The sequence below is a fragment of the Haliotis rubra genome, unplaced genomic scaffold (assembly GCF_003918875.1).
Source record: "Haliotis rubra isolate DU_JTF1 unplaced genomic scaffold, ASM391887v1 Scf123, whole genome shotgun sequence".
Lineage (NCBI taxonomy): Eukaryota > Metazoa > Mollusca > Gastropoda > Lepetellida > Haliotidae > Haliotis > Haliotis rubra.
Window position 1 is genome coordinate 317,014 of NW_025765148.1, and position 11,279 is coordinate 328,292.

At 42.6% G+C, this 11,279-nt stretch overlaps 1 protein-coding gene across 1 annotated transcript; it reads right to left on the reverse strand.

Moving 5' to 3' along the window:
• Positions 1–3,000: 3,000 nt before the first annotated feature.
• LOC124266058 lies at positions 3,001–8,870 on the reverse strand. Its single transcript, XM_046700873.1, has 3 exons — positions 8,401–8,870; positions 7,034–7,689; positions 3,001–3,331 (listed from the first exon to the last, which is right to left on the reverse strand). The coding sequence occupies exons 2-3, from the start codon at positions 7,659–7,661 to the stop codon at positions 3,144–3,146; spliced, it is 816 nt and encodes a 271-aa protein (XP_046556829.1). The 5' UTR covers positions 7,662–7,689; positions 8,401–8,870; the 3' UTR covers positions 3,001–3,143.
• Between the last annotated feature and the right edge of the window lie 2,409 nt (positions 8,871–11,279).

The window sequence follows — 11,279 nt, forward strand, 5'->3', positions numbered from 1 at the left end:
CCCCAGTAACATGCTGGTAAGACAGGATAGTTCCCCAGTAACATGCTGGTAAGACAGGATAGTTCCCCTTTAACATGCTGGTAATACAGAATAGTTCCCCAGTAACATGCTGGTAAGAGAGGATAGTTCCCCAGTAACATGCTGGTAATACAGAATAGTTCCCCAGTAACATGCTGGTAGGACAGGATAGTTCCCCAGTAACAAGCTGGTAAGACAGGATAGTTCCCCAGTAATATGCTGGTAAGACAGGATAGTTCCCCTTCAATATGCTGGTCAGACAGGATATTTCCCCAGTTACATGCTGGTAAGACAGGATAGTTCCTCAGTAACATGCTGGTAAGACAGGATAGTTCCCCTTTAACATGCTGGTAAGACAGGATAGTTCCCCTTTAACATGCTGGTAAGACAGGATAGTTCCCCTGGAACATGCTGGTAAGACAGAATAGTTCCCCTGTAACAAGCTGGTAAGACAGAATAGTTCCCCTGTAACATGCTGGTAAGACAGGATAGTTCCCCAGTAACATGCTGGTACGACAGGATAGTTCCCCAGTAAAATGCTGGTATGATTTGAAGAACCAACTCTCCTTTTAGCTGAGATTTGTTATGTGCTTGGAAACGCTTTTGTATCATTTCCGTGTCGGTGAGGAAGAATCCAGCTGGCGCATGTATTTTTGCATTAAGTTGAAAATTTCATGATTGAATTGTTTACAGCACAATGGCATTGTATGTTTATTGACTGGACGGCGACATGTGTTTCCATGTCCCTCGCGTCGACATACACGAGATTGATGGTCTGTCATACTGACACGTCAATAGGGAGGGATTAGCAGTGGCCAGAGAATATACACCATCAGGTGGACACAGCATGACCAATGTGCAATATCTTGATGATTACATTTACCATCGTCTCTCCATTATTGACGCATCCAAGTTATTATATTTGTTTTGTTATTTTTCCAGTAATGCGTGTTACATCGTTGTCAGGTTGTTGGGATTGCTAACAGTGTGTATGTGAGAGATAAACCTTTAAATATGTATATTTGATGAAATAGCCTTCCTTTATTACATGCTGACAGGAAGAAGGAGTTGTATTTCACGTAATGTGGTGTAAATGAAATGTTGAAAATAATAATCATTGCCAAAACCTAGATTTGTTGATAGGAGTGAATGAGTTAAGTTGAGCACCACTTTCAGTAATATCCACTGCTGGAATACCAGAAACGAGCTTCTCGCATTGTAACCATGTGGGGAATCGAACCCGGTCTTTGGAGTGACCACTAGGTTACCAGGAGACCGGGCGACACGCCCTAAACTGGGTTGTCTAATAACTCAACGAACAATGTCGGGATCGCTTGACACCACGAAGCACCTCACGATTCCAACCCGCCTGGGAACTGTTGTTCCACATGGCAAGCAACGCCGAAACGTTCTTCCAGGCGCCTGGTGACACGTGCAAGGCCATCAGAGATGTCCCGATGAAACCTGGGCTTTTCTTGGAAGATTACACTGTCCCCGTCTTACCTTTTAATTCCGATGCTGTCTACACTAAGCTTGGTATGGCAATCGGGAAGTACAATTGAACTAATCGCTGATGTTGGGGCCTGGCGTTGTGTTTCGTCAACCAGTTGCGTACAGTTCTGGAAGTCATAGGTCTGAATGGAAGAACTGTCCGAGCTGTTGTTGTGGTAGTTTAGTATCGGTTATATGCATGCACCAACCGAATATGGTTACCTTCTTGATGTGACGTCGCATGTTGACGACCTGTCCGTGGGACGATATTTTGTTTCGATGGATTAAAATGTCATTCAGAATATTCCTGTTTGTAGAATACCTACGGTGCTACGACCTTGATTTTCAGCATGCCGTGGTATTGCGGAAGCGTTAGCTGCGGTTCGATGTATTCATACGCACGTCTCGGCTGTGAAAAGGCTTGCTTTAAAATATGTTTCAATAGGACTGGATATTTTTACCAACTAAAATGGAAAAAGATTAATGAACTGATTTTATATCAATTTAGAGGTATATTTCGTGAACTTGACCTTATGAATTAACCCGTGACAGATATCATCATGCATTTAGTGACGAGATGCTGAATATATCTGGAAATAAACAAAATGGTTTTTCGATTCAAGAGAAAAAACACTTAATATCAAACTACTTCTGAATCGTTGAAAGTGGGTTTCAGAGATACATTGTGAAGATCAGTATGAAAATGCACTGTAAAAAGAAAAAATAAATTTCGGGACAGAAAATGTTAACAATGATTTGGTCGTGTCAATAATCTGTGGTTTATAACTTGTTTGACTCCACACTCAGCAATATTCCAGCTTGATAAAGGGTTGTCTATCACTTGGAAATAAATAACAAACAAGGTATTTTGTAATTGTATTAAGAGTCTAAAACTAAAATAAAATCATCTAAATGTCTTCGTAAACAATGTCGGCCTAAAAATCAAACAAACTTAGATATAGTAATTTCAAATAAATTTTGAAAGAGGCATTCTAATATATCATCCTCACTTCCAAACAAAAATATCCGCATTATAAACTAATTCCTCTTCAGCAATTCGATATTTGCATAAGTTATCGTCTATTTCTTGAAGATCCGGGTTATAATTGGTCTAAACGGCCCATGTTTGTCGTAAGAGGCGACTAACGGGATCGGTTGGTCAGGCTATAGTTACGAGTTAATGTTCAAAGGTGGTTGTCTTTTGACGTCTAACTGACCTTGACCCTTATTCTGACTGTGCGGACGGTGTGTCTTGCCAATATCAAAGTACAAGAAAGCATGGCATCAATTTGCAGGAACCGCCTCACGCTGATTTTTGTTTGTGTTCTCCCAATAGCGTCTTTATTTTATACCCACCATTGTTTCGTTCCCGTAGTAGATATACCTCAGAACTTGCCCAAACGTATTGTTAAGTCTCTGAATATCATCCGGGGATTTCGGAAATGACACCGATGGTGTATCCATCCAAATATGCATGGCATAATTCTGTCGCCAGTTGAAGTTAGTTTTATTAAACATGCCGTCCCTTTCAAACCAATTTGGGTTGTATAGTCTCTTCGTTTCCATGTTGACAGCTGTGGGGTTGGCCAGCCACAGTTGCTTAGCTTTGGCCATCGAGTTCGCATTGTAGGGCATCAGTGTGTAGTTCCTGTAATCTTTGTACCATCTGTTGATGAAGGGGGGGAGTGTCTCTTGGCGGCAATGAAGGCGTTACCCATCCCCGTTCCGTTGTCAAGGAGACCAAGTGTGATGTCATGGACCCTCAGTGGGTCCAGAGACCGCAGTACCACCATGTCCAGGTCCAGGTACACTCCGCCATTGGCTGAGAAACAAACACATGAATTCTGTGAGATAATAGTGTAGTATTCGATGTTAGCGACGGACTATATTTTGGGGTGGGGATTGGAACATATAACAACGCCTGTTCCGGAAAGCACAGGAAAGGAGGATGTATTCTCGGGTTCTACAAGAAAATAAAACTGTTTGTTGTTTATTCTGACAACGACTTGAATTTGATAGAATGGAATCATTGACAGCCAACACAAGCAATATTAACAGCATATGTCAACCACACACCCGGACACACACACACGCCCGCACGCACACCCATCCGCACACACACACACGCACACGTACGCACACACACACGCCCGTCCGCACACACACATGCACGCACACGCGCGCGCGCACACGCACACATACACACACACGCACACATATCACACACACACATATCACACACACATATCTCTCTCACACACACACACACACACACATTTCATTGCAAATAATGTTCATTACAATTATGTTTATAAAGGGCATACCTACAATAACCGTTCGTGTCAAAATTGGATCAACCAAACATATAAAACCAATACATCCATGGATAATTGTTTATTCATATGTTACAGAAATTGGAAAGAACTTGTCTATTAACCACCACTCACTCCTTCATCAAATTCTAAAAGGTAATCTTTGGGTGGGTATTTTCTTTCTAAAATGATTGATTCAATAAAACTGGGGTAAGAAAACACATGACCTCTTTCTTGCTGCAAATTATGTAAATTTAGGCCGAAAATCTGCAAATGTATTGACTTTCAAAGAAAAGATGTCTTAGATAGCAATGAGTTTTAAATCACATCATATTTCTAAAAATAAAACCATATTGCAGTTTTCTATTGAAAATAATGTGTTTCATTTGAGTTAACGTTTTGGATCTACTATCACGAACTGAAGATATTTTCTGCCCTTCAGTCTATTTTGATATGTTTATATAAGCATTGTTTCAAGATCGAAACCTAAGTGTAAAAGGCCGAAATTTCTACTGGCAGTGGTCATTACCTGTATATATGCTCACTGACACAGTAAATAGTTGATTCTTTTCTCAATCACGCTCTTCCCTCATTCGATACTACTCGTCCCTTTCCGTAACCTGAAAGAAGATCTTCTTTCAGGTTACGGAAAGGAACGAGTAGTTACTAATGTTCCCACACTCATGCACAGCGATGACTTAACATAACATCACTGCCACAGGCTAATTTACATATCACGTGATCGGACTTTTCTCTTGTTTGTAATCAAACGCGCATATTCATAATAAGAAGAGACTGGACTCACGAAAGCTTTTCGGCGCTCTCTTCATAATGTTTTACATTGTTACATATATATTCTTCCACAACTGCGACAGTAAGGTCTATGACAGTACATATTTAGATATCAAACTGGCTGCATCGTTAGCTCTCCATCAGCTTCGATGACAGCACGTGGAGCCGTACAACCTATGTAAACAAAGGATCGCTACGCAAATCGAAATAGTGTTACATGTTTTAGGATATTTTCTCAATGAAACTAAACCATTCTATCAAAGATGTTTAATTACTTGTGTAGACTCGTCAAAATAAAAGAGTTGAGAAATCTGTACATTATATTGAATGGACATTGCAAGATGTGACGAATCGTCACATTTTTGTGGCCTGTGGCAGAGATACTATGCTTGCTTGCCGCATGGAACTCTGGTCGTTCGCCAGCCCCGAGTTTTGACGTTTCCGCTATGATCAAAATGATCGTTTGATGGATATTTTTCAAAGTGCTGTTCTTATGCAAAACATGACAATAGATAAAATTAGCAACTGATGCAGATATGTGTCGTATCGATATATATTGTATTTTCAAATACCGAACTGTGTCTTATCTGTGTGACTGAACAAAGAAGTGAAAGTCTTTAGAAAATAGTTGGGAGAATCTGGATTTCGTTAATCGAACTTTCTCGGGTTAATAATGTTTAAATTTAAATAAACAAAATTAGAAGCATATAATAAATAGAACATTTCACGTGTCTATTGAAAAAAGACTTATCTATCATCTCGAAGCGTTTAGAAAAAATATCACAATTTTTATGTCACCCGATGACAAATACTATCATTATTTCACCTGAAACATCCTATATTTACTCAAAACTCCACATTGTAGAACAGCAGGAGACCATCTGAAACATACCTATGCACATATCAGAATAGGTGTAAATAGCGATGTTATTGCTTAAAACATATAATCATTAACACACCGAATGCGGCAGATTGAATAGCCCACGGAAATTTGATCGGAAATGGGTCTTACACTGTTTCCTTGCTAATAGTTTAACGCCCCACACGGCAACGTCCAAGCTGTGTGATGACAATCGGTAAATAGCAAAGTCACGACCAGACAATCGTTACCATCGATCTATGCAGTTGTTACACGATGATGTGCATCTGACAGTTTAGCAAGCATTGTTTAAACAGATTTTGCATTCAAATGAATAGCATATGGATCGATAACAAGTATTTGGAACTGGATATGACTTAATATATGGACAATGTATGGGCAACTCCTCAACGACGAGCGAGCGGATATTCTGTCATTACTGAGAATAGTTTTCATTAGTTGAGATATAATGGTGCAAATCTATTAGATTTCGAAATAAATTAGTGGACAGATTTGAAGATATTTCAATTAACAGGTTTCGTCAGAGTTACCGACCTTTTAACACCATGACATTACCGACTTCTTTATTCATTATATTTCGGACATGTGATACAGTAGAGTTGAGGATCTTCTAAGTGATGTCTACAAGGACAAATGCGGTTTATCGAGATAAGTTGTTCATATTCATGGGTCTAGTGAAATTAGTCCCGGTATTGACAGAGAGTTTACTGATCGTCCATTTTTTAACACTCCTCGGCTCACACATGTCAATTAATCCCCTTAGGATATGACTAAAAACTAGGACTAAAACTAAAAAGGCTAAAACTAAAACAGTTTATTCTTGAAAGTCAATCACTTCAAAGTGACCAATCACTGAGCAAAACTGCCAGCCAGCACACTGCCACAAGCAGAAAGTTGCTGAAGTTGCTGAAGTATTTCCAACACGACCTCTCTTCATCTGTTTCTGCCCACCTTGCAGCTGCAGAATATATACTTCTTTGTTAGTCCCAGTTTTGACAGCGAAACTTCATACCTTAACGGATCAGTGACCAAGACGCTGTCACAAATGGGACACTACCATATTCATGAACCTTCACGTTAACGTGTCACTAAATCTCTGCAACGGGGAAATGTTATACACATATAAAACGATACTTGTGAAGCAGTATAACATCAGGAACACTTCTTGTTATTTAACCAATTCTTAGTGGTGAGTGCATTATCTAAAAGGATCTTGAACCTAAGTTTAATTCAAAGTCCACTTACTTACACACTGGTTACAGCAAAATTGTGCATTCACACAGGAACCGAAATGAAATGTTTTTTTACACTGAGTTCACGCAGATATGACTGGCTGAAATTTAATTTGACATATCTTACGTAAACGTGTGTACAAGTCCTATCAAACTGGTAGATGACATTGTTATTGTACAAGGACAATTCATTATGGTAGATTCACAGTCACTCACCCACCCACCCACCAACTCACTCACCCATCCATCCATTCACTCACTTACTCATTCACTCATTCACTCGCTTCGTATTGACTACATTCACTTACCTAGAAGCAGTTGCAGCCGAATGATGTCGGACATGTGGGTCCTATGCTTGACGGTGACGTTGTTGAGACGTTTTGGTGGGAGCCTGTAGATGACCCTGACCCCCAGTTCCTTCTCGGCTTTGTCCGCCCACTGTCCCGACAGAGTCACATCACTCACTACGTATATAGCCCACGGCTCCACAAACTTCTTTGCGCTCAAAAAACTTACATAGTGCAGGAAAGTCGGCTCTCTTATCCCCATGGATACGTAGTACACGATTTTAGGAACGAGGCTGCCGCCATCTTGATTCACGTCGTCAAGGTTTTTGCTTTCTGGTAGAAGACATGTCATGTTTTCTCTCGATTTGTTCTGTGAGCGGAACCATCGACATATGACGTCACTGACCCCGGCATGCTCGTCACACAACCACTTGGATTCCATGCATGAGGCGGATGGGTCTATGTCGTGAAGCAGGTGGTAGGAGCAGGTGCTTGGCCAACTGACGTTACCGTTTCTTAGGAAGTAAGTCACATGATGGATGCCACTAAATCTCAGCAATGGGGAAATGTTATACACATATAAAACGGTGCACGTGAAACAGCAAAACATCAGGAATCTAATGTATCTCCTTATGGCAAAGATGTCCATTTGTGACGGTTTTTACAGTTCTCGTTTCCTGCAAAAAAGTTACAAACAATTACAACAAGATAATTCCAATTCACTTTAAATAACTCTTGAATGGCAGCCATGCATGTCCTAACTGAGCCAGATAAGTGTTTGAAAGTAGTAGCAACGTCGGATACGACGACACACTACCACGTCGGATACGACGAAACACAACCACTACAAATACGATGACACACAAACACGCTCAAGTTGTTACATTTGTAATGCCGCGAATCTCCATAAGTTGGCTGTTACGACAATAATTAGTTACTAGATGCCTATTCGGTCTCAGAAGGATGTAATGAATATCAGCAACATTTGTGCACAACATAATACGGTGGTATACAACCATACCCACAACAATCAAGTACAGAAACAATATGCATATGGCAGATAAAAATTCCTTCCAGTAACATATGTGCCTTTGTGTTATAGGTTAAATTCTCTTAGACATGACATTTTGTAGCAATCTCCGTCGCTTGATTACTGAGTGAGTGTGTGGGAGTGAATTGGCTTTAAAGGCAAATTCACTCCGCTTTGAAAAGTATTTCGCATATTAGATGCTTGACTGGCATTTTAGAAGGTGATATTTGATGAACATAAGGAATTTTCTGGATTTCATCAGATGAAGAAGATGAAATCCAGAAAATTCTTTATGTTATTTCACATATATTACAGCGTGGCTGTTTGAGGTGGAGGAAAGGTTAAGGTGCTGACATACCTTCAAACATAAACAGGAAAATCTTGGATTCGTCCCACCGACAATAGTTCTCTGCCACACGTTAGCGGCGCTGGCCTGTCTTCGACGATTAGGACACCAACACTGTTGAATACGGGAAACAACGAATATTAAAGTGTAACACTGATCATAAACTCCTCATACTGGCAGTTGATAAGTCAGGACTTCAGTTCTCAGACCTGGAGCGTAATCGAGTTAAAGCCATAAAGTTTCTTCGTATGGTTATTTTCTCCATCAACGCTGAATAACCAGGCAGGATTTGTTCATTCATGTCGGGCCTGAGATGCATGTACAGACCAGGTGGCGCTTCATTAGCGGGCGTCACTGGGTGTTCGGAGTACAGTGGGAAACCAACGGGAATCAATAGACCGCCCTGCTACAGTTTCATTAGTTTTTTGGGACTCAAAAACATGGTTAATTATTCAGTCTAGCGAACAATGTTTCTGAAAAAGAAACTCGTGACAAATAATGTATTCCTGTCAGGAAGGACAGGTTTTTTAAAATATGATATTGTGTTACTAGTACAATAGCAAAAGCTATACCGATCGTACCATCCACTGGTGTACTGGCGGTGGTACAACAGCAATAGCAATGTGGCTCGTACCATCCGCTGGTGTACTGGCGGTGGTACAATAGCAATAGCTATACCGCTCGTACCATCCACTGGTGTACTGGCGGTGGTACAACAGCAATAGCTATACCGCTCGTACCATCCACTGGTGTACTGGCGGTGGTACAATACCGCTCAGCAATAGCTATACCGCTCGTACCATCCACTGGTGTACTGGCGGTGGTACAACAGCAATAGCTATACCGCTCGTACCATCCACTGGTGTACTGGCGGTGGTACAACAGCAATAGCAATGTGGCTCGTACCATCCGCTGGTGTACTGGCGGTGGTACAATAGCAATAGCTATACCGCTCGTACCATCCACTGGTGTACTGGCGGTGGTACAACAGCAATAGCTATACCGCTCGTACCATCCACTGGTGTACTGGCGGTGGTACAACAGCAATAGCTATACCGCTCGTACCATCCACTGGTGTACTGGCGGTGGTACAACAGCAATAGCTATACCGCTCGTACCATCCACTGGTGTACTGGCGGTGGTACAACAGCAATAGCTATACCGCTCGTACCATCCACTGGTGTACTGGCGGTGGTACAACAGCAATAGCTATACCGCTCGTACCATCCACTGGTGTACTGGCGGTGGTACAGCAGCAATAGCTATACCGCTCGTACCATCCACTGGTGTACTGGCGGTGGTACAACAGCAATAGCTCGTGCCACTGGTGTACTGGCGTACAACAGCCATCGTACCATCCACTGGTGTACTGGCGGTGGTACAACAGCAATAGCTATACCGCTCGTACCATCCACTGGTGTACTGGCGGTGGTACAACAGCAATAGCTATACCGCTCGTACCATCCACTGGTGTACTGGCGGTGGTACAACAGCAATAGCTATACCGCTCGTACCATCCACTGGTGTACTGGCGGTGGTACAACAGCAATAGCTATACCGCTCGTACCATCCACTGGTGTATTGGCGGTGGTACAACAGCAATAGCAATGTGGCTCGTACCATCCACTGGTGTACTGGCGGTGGTACAACAGCAATAGCAATGTGGCTCGTACCATCCACTGGTGTACTGGCGGTGGTACAACAGCAATAGCTATACCGCTCGTACCATCCACTGGTGTACTGGCGGTAGTACAACAGCAATAGCTATACCGCTCATACCATCCACTGGTGTACTGGCGGTGGTACAACAGCAATAGCTATACCGCTCGTACCATCCACTGGTGTACTGGCGGTGGTACAACAGCAATAGCTATACCGCTCGTACCATCCACTGGTGTACTGGCGGTGGTACAACAGCAATAGCTATACCGATCGTACCATCCACTGGTGTACTGGCGGTGGTACAACAGAAATAGCTATACCGCTCGTACCATCCACTGGTGTACTGGCGGTGGTACAACAGCAATAGCTATACCGCTCGTACCAGAACTGGTGTACTGGCGATCGTACCATCCACCGGTGTACCATCCACTGGGCGGTGGTACAACAGCAATAGCTATACCGATCGTACCATCCACTGGTGTACTGGCGGTGGTACAACAGCAATAGCTATACCGATCGTACCATCCACTGGTGTACTGGCGGTGGTACAAAAGCAATAGCTATACCGCTCGTACCATCCACTGGTGTACTGGCGGTGGTACAATGATACCACTGACACCTGGTACACGTGCACGTGGATGACGACATAACGGACGTTCCACTTGTTGGCAGAAAACTTCATCTGTGAGCGAGACCAGGGCTGGTACTCCTGTCAGATCAAGACAAGTCACATCGTCAAACAAACGTTCACAATTTAAACCTCATGAAAATGTGCGCCAGAAAAAGAACTCGGGATTCAAGGGGTAACGCCATACGCCATGGAATTACCATCTCCATGGGGACACGTGTAGCCACAGGATGAATGTCATAACCATCTCCATGGAGACACGATTAGCCACAGGGTGCTTGTCATTATCATCTCTATATAGACACGTGTAGCCAGAGGGTGTTTGTCATTACCATCTCCAGGGTGTTTGTCATTACCACAGAACGTGTAGACAGAAGAGGGTGCTTGTCATTACCATCTCCATGGGAGACACGTGTAGCCAGGGTGCTTGTCATTACCATCTCCATGGAGACACGTGTAGCCAGAGGGTGTTTGTCATTACCATCTCCATGGAGACGTGTAGCCAGAGGGTGCTTGTCATTACCATCTCCATGGAGACACGTGTAGACAGAGGGTGCTTGTCATTACCATCTCCATGAGAGACGTAGCCAGTAGCCAATGG

Excerpts from the sequence above, each read along its gene's own strand:
- LOC124266058 (XM_046700873.1), bottom strand. The coding sequence starts at position 7,661 with ATGGACATCTTTGCCATAAGGAGATACATTAGATTCCTGATGTTTTGC. Across the intron at positions 3,332-7,033 it reads TCGGCTGCAACTGCTTCTAG|CCAATGGCGGAGTGTACCTG; the intron begins GTAAGTGAATGT and ends TTTGTTTCTCAG.